A 16,618-nucleotide genomic window follows, 5' to 3' on the forward strand; every position below is an offset into this window, starting at 1 on the left:
GCATAATGACTTTGTACTTCTGCATTAATAAAATTTGCATATGAAGCCATGTTAATTACTCCTGATCATGCTTTTTGCATTCATGCATAGTAATTTTCTCCGACTTGTGAGAATTAATGTCTTGGCATGGGGGGAGGAAGGGGGGGATTGGGGTACTGTCAAATTTCTGTGCCAGTGCCCCTCACTTACACTCTTTCTCCTTCTTGCTCACCACGTCGCTGTTCTTGATCTATGACTCATTTATGCATTATCATTTGAAATTCTTGGGAGAAAGAAATGTATCAATTCAAAGGGAATCCTTGTCTGCCAAAAAAAAAAAAAAATCCCTGAGCAAAATATAACAAGAAATCCCTGCCCTGCCCTCCTTCTTCTTTCCCCAGTGCCGCCTTTCCATTTCCAGCTTGAGCGAAGTTTTAGTTTCAGCATCGTAAGTCAGTGCAGGGGAACTGCTCCAAAACCGCACGCGTGTGCTGGGGGAAGAGGTAAAGGCTGGTGTGCAGGTGTGTCTGGCTGAGTGCTGGACTCTCTGCCTAAGTGTGTATAATAGCGTGTCTGCCTGTACCACTGAGTCTTTCAGCCTTTCCTGGGGGATGCTGTGGGTGTCCACCACTTGCAGGGTGTCCATGCATTGCTCTGCTAGTTGCTGTTGGAACTGGTTGTGCCTCTGTGTCTCTGTACTCTCTGTGTCTGTACACGTGTGTGCTTGTGCAAGTTTGCTTCATCCACCCTGTTGGTGTCTGTGTAAAGAGACATGGTGGAAAGATAATAATGTCAGTTGGGAACAGTCCGTATGAGAGGGTGTAATACAGATGAGACAACTTGTTTTAGGAAAAGCTTGGAAAAAAATCTGTTGGAAAGATTAGTGAATAGATCTGTCTTTCACTTTTGGATGTGTCTGTTCAAGGCTGCTGCAATGGTTCATGTAAAACCCATCTCAGAACATCTGCAGTACTCTCCCTGAACATGACGGGCACAGGGCAGGGTTGAGGCTGCAGCCTGCACTCTGAATTTGTAGCCATACACTGTTTGAACAGATGTTTTTCTTTTTATTGAAAGAGAGTTTTTTTAATAATGGAACTGAGCTTTAGTCTCTAACCAGCTATTGATTGATTTTCCATCACCAGACAGGCACAGAGACACACAGAGAAAAACTTGGTTCGTGCCCTGTTAAGTGGTTTACACGTCTGCCTGTGCAGCTGCCTGTCTGCCTGTGCACAGACACCCACCCAGGCACCCACCCAGGCAAGCACACAACACCCCCAGGGACACACCAGCTACATGCGGCTGCATTTACATACAACATGAACTGTAAAGCAAGGTCTCTTAAATTGAGATCGCGTCCCCTGCTCTGAACCACACTCTGCACCCCTCTGAATGTCCTCGGAACCTGAGGTGGGACATTGTGAACACTGCTTGTGGCTCCGTCTTTGTGCTTTGCTCGGGGACTTTTCTGCAGATGTGCCAGAGGAGTGTTGTGTTCTACGTATAGCATATCATATGGCCAGTCATGCCTAGGTTCAGGGAGAGGGACAACAAAAGGATGCAATTTATGCCTTGATTGTGGCTTTTGTCATGTTCATCTAGGCTTTTATGCTCATTTCCATCTTCTGGGGTCATGTCCAATTTACCTTATTTTCTTCTTTGCAAGTTTAAAAATAGCAGGGAGCAAAAAATTTACTCTTAGCCCTGCCTGGGAGTCAACATAACCAGTGAGCTACTGCCATGCACTGAGTATATGCCGAGCCTGTTTAAAGCATGAGGACAAAATTCTCCTTGACCATCAGCAATGCAGATCTTTTATTTACATAGTGACAGTCCCTGTGCATGTTTCACACTCATGCTACGTGCAAAACTCCCCTTCGCATCCATGCAGAATGAATGCAGAATATATAATTGAGATCTGCAGTGCAGGTGAGTGATTTCCCAGTGCTGACCCAAGAAGAAAACCGAGCCTCACACATCGTGTCAGCAATGTCCGAGCGACACAGAGCTGTGCATGTGTGCCCGCTCACCCCAGTCGGATCGGATATTTTCCTCTAAGACTGCAGCACAGTTCTTGCGGTCTGCTTTCCCTTAGTGCCAGTTGTGGCTGTGTCCTTTATGGCAGCCAGGGGCTTGCAGGAGTGATTTCTTTTTGAAACCTGTGTGCAACATGATGTGGTCAATCGGCTGTCGAATTCCAGAGACTGGCTGCCCTCCCTTGCCTGGTGCTGTGTGGGTTGAGCAGAAAACTCCCAGCACCGCCTTAGGATACTGTTTGTCTATCTACCTATATCTGTTTATCTTTTTATCTGTTTGTTTGTTTTGTGTTTGTCCATCAACTGTAGCAGTTAAGTTGAAGAACGGTAGAGTCCCCGTCTTAATTTTCAGTTTTAAATAGAGCCTTTATGGGGAAAAAATCCCACAGGAGAGGAGCTGGAGAGGTGAAACATGGGCATGTTCCTAGCAAACGTAAGCTTTGTGTTTCTGAGCACCGCTCTTATTCTTTCTAGAGCTATGAAGAGGTATCGTGTACCTAATGGTGGAGGTCTCCTTTTCTCCATGCCTTTCCATGAGGCCAGCGGATACGATTTCCCTCTTCATGATTTGCCACTTGAGCTGGTTCTATAAGACTGTCCTGATTTGTGACAAAGAAGCAAACCCTGAAGTGATAGCAAAGAGGAGGAGGGACCACCTGACTTGACTTCCCTTGTAGGGGCAGACTCAGCCTCCTGGTCCAGCAGGCCCATGATCTTTGTCTCTTAGTGCTGGACTTGGGAGTGGTGGTGGGACTCCTTGAGCATCTGCCAGAGTCTCTCTTTGTCTACTCTTCTTCTCCGTTACCAACCCTTTCCTTTCTGACACTAAGTTAGCACCTTTTAGATTTCCTCATATATACATCAAAGGACAGAGAAGACCTTCAGAGTGACACGTTCTGTTCCGTCCATTCGCTGGCAACTGGTTCATATAGTTCTTCCCGTAAATTTGCTAGGTACCTTGTTAAAGCGGATTGCTGGCTTGTCCCCAGTACCTCTGTTGGAAGGCTCTTACAAGATACTTTTGCTGCGATGGTTAGAAACCTCCTATTTGAAACCTTATTTCCTTTTTCACACTAGAGGAGATGTATTGGACAAGAGCAGGGAGGCCCTCCCTGTACCCACTTGGTGAGCTCTTAGCATCTTCTCGGATGCCTCAGGGCTGTGCAGATTGTATCAAATCCATTGCCAATGGACAGGTGGGACCCACCATCACTAGAGGAGAAGCTGTTGCTCTCAGGGTAGTGCTGCATGCTAGGACCCATGCACCTCCACATTAAAATGCCATGCCGTTGGGGTTGATGGTGCACCTGGCGCGCTTCATATAGCTCCTCTGTGTGATGAACTCCTTCAAAACCCGTACTATGGCCCCACAATGTGCAGAGGGCCAAGTGACTGCAGGACCTGTGCCCTTAGTCATGGTGGGGCCACAGACATGTCTAGGTGTAACCTGAGACGTAGCTGCCCTGTTGTCCTACTCCAGATCCTGATTTCAAGCTCACAACTTTCCTAGCAAGGACGAGTGCCCAGGCAGCTCAGCATAGCCTATGCTAGCCTAGTTATTTTTATAATGTTAGGAATATAAGATACAATTGTTAAGTCACTGGAGGGAATCTTTGTTACTTTCTGCTTGTTCCATGAAAAAAACAAACTTGTTACTCGTTTATGTTACAGTGGCAATAGAGTAGTTCATACACACACAGAAATCCATGTCTGACTCCAGCAGTTTCCACGTGTCTAGTGCACAGTCCTGCCCAAAATGCAGCGTAGGTACGATCTGGATAGTAGTTACCATTACCTGCTTGTGCAGTACTTCAAGGGAGATCAAACAGTTGCAAAAGCAACTGAGCCCCCAAAATAAAAAAATCCTTCCTCGTCCCAAAAGCCACAGAGATGGCTTCTATTTAAAACCAGTCCTCACAAAAGAGCACAAATTTTATCCTTGATGCTTGAAGCTCAAGTATTTACACAGGGAATTTAGACTCTTCACTTGTGGTTTTGGCAAAAGCTTCACACAAATGTTTTGCACTGGTGGTCTCTTAGCCATTTAAGATAAACGACAAAATCAAATGCAGTCCTTGCAGACTGGAGCGCTGGATGCTGTGCCAGGGATGAAGTATCCCCGTTTGCCTCACATGTGTAGCTGTCAGATCAACATGCAGGCCTAGTTTCCGAATCAGGACTCTCGAGGTGGAGAGGCTCCCTTTGAAAGTGTTGCTTTTTTAGGGTTGGAGGGAGCATGGATAAATATTTCTCCTTGCTGCCACGGTGTAGGCTCCTTCTGAAAATGTTTTTTCTAGGGTTGGAGGGAGCACAGATAAATATTTCTCCTTGCTGCCACGGTGTTTGTATATATCTGCAAGGGGCACACGTATGCACAGCCAGAATTGCCACCATTAAAAAAAGGAGAGCATTTGCCAGAAGATACCCCACAATTAACACACATATTTCCTGATCTAAATACAGGGGGAAACTGTGGTTTCTGATCTACCACTGTGCGGTAACTGTTGGCAAATGCCAGCTTTTTAATGGCGACCACTCCACCACATATCTTCATTTAGAAACTGCCCTTGATTAGTAGCTACCCTTTATTTAATAATTAAGTGGCAGGCATAGTTTTAAATGAAGGGGGTGGGATTCTCAGTGGATAGTGCTGTTCGCTCAACTTCCCTTTAAGCTCTGCTAATTCGTGCCAGCCAAAAATGCGACTCCTACCTGATTCTGCCTGTGTGTATGCTCGTGCGTATTTGTGCAGGTGTATATCGGTATTTAAGACTTGTGTCTTAGTTTTTCAAAGCCGTGGAGCTCAGTTTGGACTAGTGCCAGGAGGAGCGAGCGTTTCCAGCGGAGCAGGAGAAAACTCTTAAAAATACAGCTTTTAAATGGCAGGTGATTCCTAGAGGGGTTAAAAATAAATAATACGGTTGGAGGTTACAATACCGTCTTTTAGCTACCAGGAAAAAAGGTTGCTCCCTTCTTCACAGGCTCGATAGGGAAGCAGCCTGCATAATCGGGGCATGCAAAATGCACAACTGGCTGCAGCTCAAGCGGGAAGGCAGCACAGCATCCGCCAATGCTTCCTTCTGGGAGCTCGGCTCCTGGCACCTCACTGAAGCCATTTGAGCTCTAAGTCACCACACTTTGTCCGGGCTGGTGTGCGGAGCCCGCTTCAGCGGCGGCTCGGCAGAAAGCCTGCCCAGTTTTGTGTCGTCTCAATGCATTAACACAGCCGTAAAACAATAATCCCCCTTTTGATTCGGTCCCTGAGCAAGCGCCGGTGGCGACGTCTGCCGCCTCCGGCTCTGCTCCGTGCCAGGGCCGGCCGTTCCCCCCAACTTTGCCCCTCTCCGTGCCCCCTGCGGGCCCCCAGCCCTGGTTTGCGGGTCCCCCAGGTCTCTTCTTGCTCTTTCCCTGCCCGGCGTGAGCCCGCCAGACTCAGCCGGACCCAGAGAGGGGGTCAGACCAAGCGTGTCGCGCGTTAGGCAGCCAGCCCCCGCCTCGCTTGTTTCCCCTGATGATGCCTCCTCTGTCCCTTCAAACTTAGATCCGACTGACAGTTTTTTCTATTGTTTTTTCTCCAGGGCCGTCCAGGCCTGCAAACCTGCCGGGGGCTCCCATAGCTGCCTCCTCCCACCCTCACACATCCGTGATCACGTCACCTCTCCGCGCACTGGCCTCCCTCCCGCCCTGCCTTAGCCTGCCCTGCTGTGGTGCACGTGCAGTCTCAGTTGGCGGGACTCAGACTGAGATTCAGACTGAGACGTCAGGCACATTTGGATGTCATTGTCAGTTGTCAGGTAATAGAAACATTTTTTTTTTTTTTTGTTGCTATCTGAAGGTCAGTAGTGCTGCCAAGTGATGTCGTCTTTGCTGTGGGAGAGCTGCCTTCGCTGGGTTCGCGTGGGGAAGGCAGAGACGATGCCCTAAACCACCCCCCTCCCCTTCCTCCTTCCCCCTCCACCCTGGCGGAGGATGGGGAGCGGGAAAGGGCGAGCGACTCCCTCCGTTTCCCCATCCCTCCCCCCCGCCTGCCCACCTTCAGCTGTCACCGGCGGCCACTGCCGGGCCGGTTGTGCCACGTTGTGAACAAATGTCTGAGACTCCTCACCGAATGTGATACCCCGGTATCAAGATTTCTTCTCTCTGGGCTGTTTATTTTAAGCTTAATTGGATAACATTTAACATCTGAAGTATTTCCCCCCCCCCTTTTTTTTTTCCTCCCTCCCCAATCATTTGTATTAAAGGCTCTCCTCCGCATCCATGTGCACGCAGGATGTATGTGCTCCATGCCGTTTTCTCCCTCGCTTTGAGAAAATGCTCCTTGGTAACTTGCCACACATCCCTCGCCTCTCCCCCGTCAGCTTTTCTGTTCCTTTATTCCTTTCGGATGCCTGACTTTTGTCACCACGAGGAGGGGAAAGTGATGTGGAAATGAGGGTGCACCGAGCTAGCCAAAGAGGACACGGACATATTGTCGCCAGACCCCATCATTTCAGACCCAGCGATCTCTTTGAAATCAGTGGGTGTTTCTGAGCGTGGCTCAGTTGCAGGATTGGGTCTATGGTGAACTGCGGGCTGCAGAGGTGAAAATGGGGAGGATTTAAAAGAAAATACAGCTGTGGCAAAATCCACAAGTGTTTATGGAGTCTCACTGTGGTGGGCCAAACCCTGCAGCCCTCATTCATGCTAACGTGCGTGGAGTTTTAATAGGAAGTTCCCAGAATGATGCTGGATGAGTAATGCGTGAGGACCAGAGGATTTAGAGAGACAGCAACGACTGTCAGGAGTAAAGCCTTTGGGAAATGGTTCCTCATGTCCTCCTGAAGCCGGCAAAACTTTGCTGCTCTCAGCTTTTTCCTTCCATGAGCAGTGGTACCACCTGGCTGCAGTACGCTGTATCTCATGGGAATGTCCCCGTACGTCTCTCATTGTTGTAATAAAGTGAGACAAAAAGTTTTGCAAGGAATTTAAATTTGCATCTTGGAAGCCCTTGATCTTGAAAGATAAAGTATTCTCGGAAGGAGGCTGAGAGCTCTCCCCAGGGTCCTATTTCGACCCTGGGTGAAGCTGAGGGCGCGCGAGGAAGGCTCCCGGGCTGCCTGGGAGAGGCTCAGCCTGCACCCGGCCGCTTGCAGCGGGCGCAGGCACTGGGCTTGCAGCAATGCCCTGTGTGGCATGGTGCAGTCAGTGCATCCAGAGGATTTGGTCCGATTTCCTATCCGAGCTGCCGCATGCAGTTAGGGGGCGATGCTCTTTTAATCAGGCTCTCCTTCATCAGCCTCAGCAGATTGACCAACTGGCCTGAGATGGGTGTAGAGGTGGACTCTTCCGAACGGTGAGCCTGGATCAGAAAGTCAGATAGCTCCCCTGCCTCCTCCCTTCCCTCCTCCCTGTAACCAGTAAGCCAAAGTGGAACTGATCTCATGGTTCGCTGTCTCTGTCCTCACTGCTGCGGTACGCACGCAGGTGCCTTTGGTAAGCAGGTAGTTGTAACAGTGAACTGGATGCCCTGATTCCCTGTTGCTTCTGATGCCAGCAGCTAGTGGGGAGGGAAGCAAGTACAACTAAAAATAGAAAAGGAAGGAAGGAATAACTTATTAAAGAACGTGGGAAGGCAAGGCTTTTGTACTTTGAGTACTTTGAGTTCTCACTTTGGAGTTGTGCGCTGTGAGTTTTCAGAATTGCCTGTTTGCTGGGAGAGCGATGCCAGCTCTGTGGAGAGAGAGACCTGTTATCATGGCTTCCTGTAATTACTGCTGCAGTCTGCAGCACTTAGAGAATAGGTTATATCAAAGTGCATGCTACATGTTTATGACAGTAGTTGGTCAAGGTCTGCTTGAAAGAAACATTTGCTTCCCTTGAAAAAGGAGATTATGTCTACTTAACCCTTTCTTAGCTCCCATAGTATTCACTGTATATGAGCCTGGGCTTGGTTTAAACCCTGTGGCAAGGGTTACGGGATTTTTCTAGCCCCCAAAATGTTTTGTGGAAATGAAAGAAAAGTGAGTTCTTTGTGTCGACTAATAATCTGGTGACGGTCCCTGCATTGTGCCCTCTTTTTTAATGTAGACATTTACAACAGTCACTTGCTCCAGCTTTAGAGATCTGCTTGTCTCTCTGACTTGATTAGCCTTTTATTCTGTCAGCCCTGTTCTTGCTTCTGAGGAATTGTTTCCTTCTTTGAACAAAAGCCATCAACAGTTCCCGCCTCTCCTCCTCCTTCATCATTTCTTACCTTTCCTGTTTTTCAGCATTGAGGAGCTGGATTTTTTCCATGCAGTTCTCAAGCAGGCTGCAACTCTGAAGGCTTGAATTTGCAGGTTCTCCAGAATCTCTGCTGGCCACTCACAAATTGGGCCCTCAAGAGTCCTAGCAGTTTTGTGCTGGAGAATCTAAACTTTTGGCTGCTGGTGGGATTTGGGGTATGCATGTGTGAAAACTGCATTTGGAAATCTCCGACTTAGATAAGAGCTATTGCCTGGAATGCTGAGTAACGTTGAGTCATGCACAAGGGAAGTCACGCTGCCTCATCCAGAGCTGTTTTCGATCTTTAGAAAACGTGCTGCTGATAGTAGTTTCAATCACAGTGAATGATGCTGTGAAGTCTGCTTGGGTGTCGACTGTCGCTCGGCCGGTGCTGGTTGTGGTCCCCTCGGTCTTTGTTCAATTCTTTGTGGTCTTGCCACCACAGGATGAGGAATTTGTGAGTGAAGGTCTATGTTTTTCCATGTGATTTAAAAAAAAGTACCCACCATTAGAACAATCTCTCTCTCAGTCTATTTATTTATTTATTTTTTGCCTCAGAGGCTTCTGTCTGCTGAATTGGGTTCTCCCATTTAAATGTGTTTAGTGCCTATTTAATTAGAAGTTGGAATAGAGTCATGAAATTCACAGGGTTGTGTAGCTTGGATCTAAAATATGAATGGGCAAAGCATTCATTTTGCTTTACCCCTTGCCAGATTAGGGTACTTTTTTGAGCCTGCTTTTTATTTCATTTCAGTGAATTGCAACTACTCAGGGTAACTGTAAAACATACACAGGTTTTTTTGCATAACAGAGACATGCAAATGATTGTTGAGAGACTTAATTATGTAAAGAAAAGTATATGCCCGTATGCATGCACACATACACTGCAATGCTTTTTGTGGGGCTATTTTTTCACAATACGTCTTTATAAGGCTCTTTTTATGATGCTGATTTATTAATATTGTACATTAAGGCTTAAATTGTCAAAGCTGCCTAAGAGATTTGGATGCCCATTTCCCATTAAAGTTAACGAGAAATGAGCTTTGAAAATCTCAGTGCAGAAGTGCATAGCACTTTACAGTGCGCTCTCCAAAGAAAAAAGTCCCTGCCCTGAAGATCCTACAGTGCAAAAGCCCCAGAAATGGAATTATAATCGGCATAAGACAAAGGGGATTGTAATGGCACAGATAATTTATCCCCTACGCCTGCATTCACATATATTCGTGATCCAAAATCTTTGGACTTGGGCCCGCGAGTGAGGGTTTTATATACCTCCGTAAAGATAATTAAATCTGTCCAATACACATATATTCAGCTAACCAGTGAAACTGCTTCCTTCCCACATGTAGGCTGATGGAAGGAGGTGGAAAGCAATTATGATACTTAGTTGCATATATAAAAACAGCAAGTGGGCATGGACAGCAGTGATTAATGGACAGGGCTGTGAAGTTTAAGGTCTAAAATAGAGGAAGGCATGGGGCCATAGCTCAGAAAAGAGGAACAAGCTCCTGTTAATTCAAGGAATCAGCTATATTAGTCATTAGGACATTCTGAAAATCACACAGTCATCTTGTAAAGTTAATATCAATTTACTTGGCTACTGAAATTCTACTTACTGCATCATTTAACTAGTCTGGTGTTTTCTTGGCAAAGGTTAAGGTGACAGTAAAGATAAAAGAAGTACCTGTAAGTAAATAATAGATTTTAAAAGAATACTTTTCCCTCCTTCAATTATATCACCAAAACAATTTTGTGTTGGTTTTATAACTGGAGTCAGCCAATAAGAAGAGTTAGATTAGACCACCCTGCTGTAAAAAGCTTGATGCAATTAATACAGTCTGTCTAGAAAGCAGTATTATTTCAAAAACTTTTATGTTAATGATATGGTATGCACTCGGCACATTTCTTACTAGAACAAGAAGCAAGCTTTTGTTCACTCCAGACTGGGTTTTATTAACACAGGAGGATCAATGGAAAACAAAACAGTAATCAGAGCGGAGAATGCAAACTCATCCAGCAAAAACCTACTAAATCATCAAGTCCCAGGACGATAACTTATATTTTACTCTTCATTATTTGTTGAGTGGAATCTCAAAAAAAAAAAAAGTCCACTAAAACTTGTTTTCTGATCAGCACTGGGTGCTTTTTCGGGAGGAGAAAAAGGAATTGGGTGTATGTGTCTGAGGGCAGACAAAGACCTATAGTTTCCCTGAGACCCTTTGTAAATGTATCTTTTCATTTTGCTGCATAAAGAAGAGGTTTGCATAAAGTACTGGCTAACATTCAGGAGAGATGTCCCTATTAGTCATGGTTACATGTATTTATTTATTTTAGTGAAATATTTAATGCATGCTATAGTAGAATTGACTTTGTGGACAGTACTTACAGAGTGCAGGGATGTGTGAGAGATATATATACTAAAACCAGTAATGCATCAGTCTGAGTGTATGCATCCATCTTTTCATCTATCTATCAATCTATGTGTTCATCCATCTATCCAAGTATTAAAATCATATGTGACCTGTCTGTCTATGCAGCTGTCTCACCAGATATTAAAATCAGATCCAAACTCAAAATAGATGGATCTAATCACAGACTGATTTTTTGACTGAATGGCATGTTTGTCAAGAGGCAGCGAAGAGACCTTAAGATGGCAAAGAGGCGACTAAAATTAGGGTGCTGCATGGGGCAGCAGCGCTGGCAATTTGAACGTGGCTGAGGCTTTGTTCTAGACAGATGCCTGATCACTATAACTTTGTAAGTCCTAATTATGTCAAGTTAAGAACCAGCAGGAGCAATAGCGATATTTAAAGGTGCTTTAAAGTGGATGCTTGCCATTTCCAGACATCCCAGGAAAAAAGAAAAGCCCTTAATTGCAATATTAACGGGTGGAACTGAATCTGGTAGTCTCGGGACAAAAGGGTTCAAGGCAACGTTGCCTGCAGTAAAGACAATGGCTCCAACATTGAGAGAGTTAACTCGATCGCATACCACTATGCTGAGCCCGAGAGTCTGAACTCTTCAAACGCTCCAAATGGAGAGCTAAATCAAAGAATCCTGTTTCAAATCCATCCAAGATGTTGCTGTTTTTCTCCTCTGACAGGAGAAGCATTTGGAAGTGCAGTTTCTTTCTTTTTTTATAGCTGTCTTAAAAAGGAGTTTGGATGTTTAGCACAGCTGGTGCTCATTACATTATGCACTATCAATAAAATAGCATGTGTAATTAATTTTTAATGCAGTGCTGTATGCAGCGCTTTAAAGCAGTTACTGTATGGGGAGAGCCGACACCGGTCACTGACATCAGAAATATTGAAATAGAGGGCTAGATTTTGCATTTTTAAAGGGTGTATGTGCAAGTGGGGGAAGGGTAATTCCCAGCCAGCAATTCTCTGGCCACAATCAAATTTAAAAATATAGGAACAAGATGGATGAAGGTGATTTTATAATTTGCTTATTGGAATGAACAAATTTATTTCCTTTTAGAGTTTGCTGAGTGATGGCTGGGTTAGGAGTAGGTGACTTCAGAGTATAGGTAAGCACCAGGGGACCGCACAGAACTGATCCATCTTTGTTAAAGCACGAACAGGCTTTGGTGGTATCAGGTGGGAGATGAGGCAAAAGGGGAGGTTATGGGAAAACAAGGGAAAGACATTTCTCTTTTATCTCATTGAGCAGGTTTTATTTTACAGGGCTCCTTTCTTGTGCCTTGTTGTTCCCATTAGGAATAACCCCCATTTTTTCCCCTTGATTCATTAAATATTTGGGAGTATCAGTAGTTTGAAAGGGAGAGAGTAGCTTGGTTACAAAGAGGCACCACTGATGGCAAGGTGCCTGCTGCTCTGACAGAAGACCCAAACAAATCACAGGGTCTTCTATTTTCTTGGCATTGGTGCAGCACTTTCCAGAAGACACCAGCATAAATAAAGACTGCTTTAATGGGGTGCGGTAGGCAAGGTTTGGGCACTGCCGTAGCTTTCGGCAGCTGCTATGTCCAGAAACACCTCAGTTGTCTGAAGGAGGAGCAGACCTGGTTTTGAAGTTGTAGCATGGTGCGTGTTCGTATTCAGCAAAGGGACAGGAATGGCTTTCATGTTTCTGCAGCAGAGTAACCACCAGGGATGGTTTGCAGGATAGGACCAGCCTCTCCTTGCTGCCACCCTTTTCAGGGAGTTGAATGCCTCTTGGTGAACACTTCCTAAAAAGAGAAGAAATGAACTGCAGGAAGAGAAGGAAGGAAGCAATCACCTACAAAGAGACAAAATTAGGGGTAGCGTTTGTCAGGTGCCTTGCCTTTTTGGTTGGGCAAAGCACCAGCTTTCTAAGAGCTGATTTTTTTTTAATTTTTTTTTAATACACGTGCACGAGGCATAAATGTTTGCAATTATTCTTTCTTTCTCTCAGTAAATTGCTATTCATTTGTACATAGCATATGCTAAACAGTTCACTTGTACAGCCTCACCTGGTGTATTCAGGATGGAGTTTTCTCCTGCCCCTTCAGCAGTAGCTTTTGTCATCACTTTTCTTCTCACTTTCTGTCAGATACATGCGGATGTGTTTGTGTCTTTGAGCCAGGAAGTGAATTGGGCTGTTCAGTTTATGAGAACAGAGATAAATCTCTTGCACACAAATATAATGCTCAGTGTCAAAGGAAGTAGGGCGAGCCATGGTGCATGGTGTAGGTAGTTGTGATGAGAACCACTCTTTAGTTCACGAGCCAGAGTGGGAAGGGTGGAGGCAACAGTGAAGCATTGTACATTTTGTAGTGAAATAGCTTTATTTTTTTATTATTTTTTTTTTATTTTTTAGAGGAATTGGATCCCATATTCCTGGGGTGGCTCAGGTTTAGGCCAGAGAACTGCAAAAAAATTGATCCATGTCCCTCCAGAGCTGCCTAATTCAGAGGACCCGGGTTCTTTTTTCTTTTCTGAGTGCTTCATAAAAATAGATGAAAGGAAGAGTTCTGTGCTCAGATGGGATGCTTTATGTTCAGAAAGGGATTTGAGTCAAAGAAGCCACGCTGATCCACCTTGCGTGTGCCCCACTGGGCTCCTGTATGTTGCATGTTGGGCCTTCTTTCTGCTGAGCAGTAAACAGCTGAGCAACTGTTAGCAACGTAAGTTTTTTATGCTGTTTGCTTTCTTTTGGACAGGCTATTTCCAAGCATTTTTGCAGTACGTACAGAAATCTGGTAGGCTAGAGTATGGTAGGCTAGAGTATGGTATGTGCCTTTTCTATCTTTATTTCCCTCTTGTTTCTGTCTTAATCAGACAATTTCTATGGGTCCCTGTTCCAGATAATGCAACCTGCCATAGCACAAGCTGGGGAAGCCAGGTTCAATGAGTCAATAAAGCACGCACTTGGAAGGAAGCAGGCAAAAATCCCACATAGCGAAGGTTTACATTTTTTATGAATTCAGCTGTAAGAGTCAGAGGTCCTGGGACTTCTGGAATGAGGTTAATGCAGTCACTAAGTAAGGCAGTAGGAAGATGCAGGCGCTGGAATGACACCGTGAAATGGTACTTTCTAAATTATTGTCTTTGCTATTAGAATAAGGAGTCTCTGGTTAGAGAGAGGCCAGTTTGCACAACATACCTGCAGCTTTTATGCTTGTTTAAACATCATTGGCTATTTGGAGCCAACAGTAAATGTCTTATTTTCAGTACATCCCCTGGCAATGCGAGGGGAGCATCCTATCCTTTCTGTGTGTCAGACTGTCTCCTTACATGTCCTGTATTGACCTAGATTACTTCACGTGAGACCCAAATCTAAACCTGATCCTTACGTCTCTTCCATGGCTGCGTGACAAGCGTGTGCTTCCAGGACATGCTGTACCATGCCAGCAGTCCATTGAGGGATGTGATAGGGACCGCCTAGGGATGCTTAGCTGAGCATCTTTCTAGGAGGTGTTTTCTGACTTTGGTGGCGTTGTGCTGTTATGCCAGCTGTGAACATGGTCTGTGAAATTCAGGGATGTACAGAGATTCAAATGAGAATCAGGGTATTGTTGGGATATACGTACCATTTAAAACTGTCCATGGCGATCAAGGTAAAAAAAAATTCATGGAACCTTCTAAGACCTCAGCATAGCACCAGCGCCCTTTGCCTGAGGGGGAACTATTTTTTGGGTTTGCATCTTCTAACAGAGATTTGGGTTATTTTTTCCTCTCCTCTGGTTGAACAAGGAGAGAGTAAGTTCATTTATTACGGCACAGACAGGCTTATAATGCAAAGTCTGTCCAAAAATTAGGTCTGAGTGTTTACGGATTGATTAATCCAAATCCTTTATAAAAAATGTGTGAACTGTTGATTAAACTGGGAATAGGATCATTGTGGTTTTGCCTACAGTGAGGACAAGATTAGTGAGTAACTCTACCTTTCTGCAAAACCTTATAAAATAGAGTAATAATAAAAAAAGACGTTCTTTCTCTATTTTTTCTGGTTGTTCCTTAAACCGAACTGTAATACCTTCATTGTAAATTTGAGGTAGAGTCTTAAAAAAAAAATCCTGTGAAATTGCTGTAAACTCCCTCCCAATTTCCTTCATACTTTCTCTGCACGTTTTCCACGAGGAGCAGTGTGAAAGCTGCTGTGGTGCTAGCCCCTGCCTCCACCACCACTGTCAACGTTCATTAGTGCAGTTGAGCACACTCATAAATGTCTGAGCTTTTCCCATATTTAGAGCCCTCTAGCCAGCAAATCTTCCCTTCTGCTCTCCTCTTTCTGGTGAAGAACACAGTGGTCAGGGTTTGAGGTGGGCACTTGAGGTATAATTTTAATTCTGTGGCCTGGTATCATCCAAAGCTGTAAGGCAGAGTATGAGTGTGTGGGAGACAGTACTGCCAGTGCCTTAAATAATTTGCTCCTTGCCCTTTCCTGCTAAGTTTGCCAGTCCGTGTCTTGTGATTATAAGCTGAGATTTCTTAAATTTGTTTTCTCCTTAATAGGTAAAGATGAGTGAATGCTGTTTCTCACTTTCTCCTCACTCTTTCTTCACAGATGTCTTTGCTCTCTGGGGCCGGCTGTGACTGCCAGGGAGGTATTACCCAGGGATTTTATTGCCCCAGGGTTAGATTTGCCCCGCTGCATGGCAGCATGGGGCTGTGTTGCATGTAGCTCCCTCCCAGCAAGTCCCAGTGAGTCACCATCCTGCTTGCTGGGCTGTCTGATGGGAACAGGCTGCTCTGTCCGTGGCCACTCTGGCTATGGAGCTTTTCCCCATCTGCACCATTCCCTTCCCCTGCTCTTCCCCAAACTTTCATACAAATTTCTTTTTTTAATATATAATTTCAACTTTGCCGTCAGGTAGGTCCTTCATTCCTTGCTGTCACTGCCAGTGGTCCCTACAGTAATAATTACAGCATTTTTTTCTAAAAAACAAGTCCAAAGTGAATTTTCTGGGTTTTGTGGGTTTTTTTAACTTCACATTTTTTTAAATGGAAATGACTGCTGAAAGTAAACACAGCTTGCAACGTACAGACTTATTGGGCCAGCATGAATTTCCTTAATAAGCTGGGGTATGCATGTGTGCGTGCGCGTGTGTTTTTTTCCCCCTTAGACCTTGGAATAAGAGTGCTGTCTCTTTAAATCCTAACTCAAACTTTACTGGCGATTTTACAGAGCCTGGTTTCATTTATAGTGGAGCCAGACTTGCTGTGTGAGAGCCGTCCGCATGCTGGAATTAGTCTTAAGCTTGCTTCTGTGGTGTTGCCAAATTCCATGTTTGTGTTTTATTTAGAATTCTTTTCACGGCCAGTCGAATCTGTTCAGGCACACATAGGCAGTGTTGCGCCCCATGGAGAAAATAAGCAAGTTTGCGTTTTCTTTGGCATAGGCCATGGCCACAAAAGACTGCGGTCTAAAAAAACATTTTTTAAAAGCTATTTTAACCCATAACAGATGTATAAAGTAGGCACACGCATGCCAGCTTCCTTAGTTTTAATTAAAAAATAATTACGGCTTTAATGGGATGCTAGTGACAAATTTGGATGAATGGTGGGTGACATTATCTCAAGGCTTGCTTCAACTTATAAATTAGTGCATTTCTCTTGGCCAGTGGTACAGATGAAATTAAACGAAGGAGCAGATTAATATTTCTTAAAGTTACATTGAACCAAATGAAAAATCAAATCAAATAAAAAACCAAGGCCCCTTTCTCCCTCTCTCGCTCAGATTCCCGTTTGCATGAGATCACAGAACATGGAGGAAAGGTTATTCTCCCTGGCTGATAAACGATCTGGCCAACGATAAACTGGGTTTAGGTTTGCAAGGTACCTGTCCCTTTCGTAATTTCACATCGGTAGCCACATCACCAAATTATTGTGATTAATGTCAGCAGGCGCTTCTATTTATAACCACAT

General features: G+C 44.8%; 1 protein-coding gene across 4 annotated transcripts in view; it reads left to right on the forward strand.

Moving 5' to 3' along the window:
* The window catches only part of BCL11B (BCL11 transcription factor B), a 91,910-nt gene that overhangs the window by 37,284 nt on the left and 38,008 nt on the right, over positions 1-16,618 (forward strand). For 2 of the 4 annotated variants that reach the window (XM_075029863.1, XM_075029864.1), the window contains exon 3: positions 5,597-5,812. The exons of the other annotated variants lie outside the window; for them this stretch is intronic. In XM_075029863.1, the coding sequence (XP_074885964.1) occupies positions 5,597-5,812 (216 nt within the window). The remainder of the gene's footprint in view (positions 1-5,596; positions 5,813-16,618) is intronic. 4 annotated transcript variants of the gene reach the window in all.

Source organism: Buteo buteo, chromosome 6, assembly GCF_964188355.1.
Source record: "Buteo buteo chromosome 6, bButBut1.hap1.1, whole genome shotgun sequence".
NCBI lineage: Eukaryota > Metazoa > Chordata > Aves > Accipitriformes > Accipitridae > Buteo > Buteo buteo.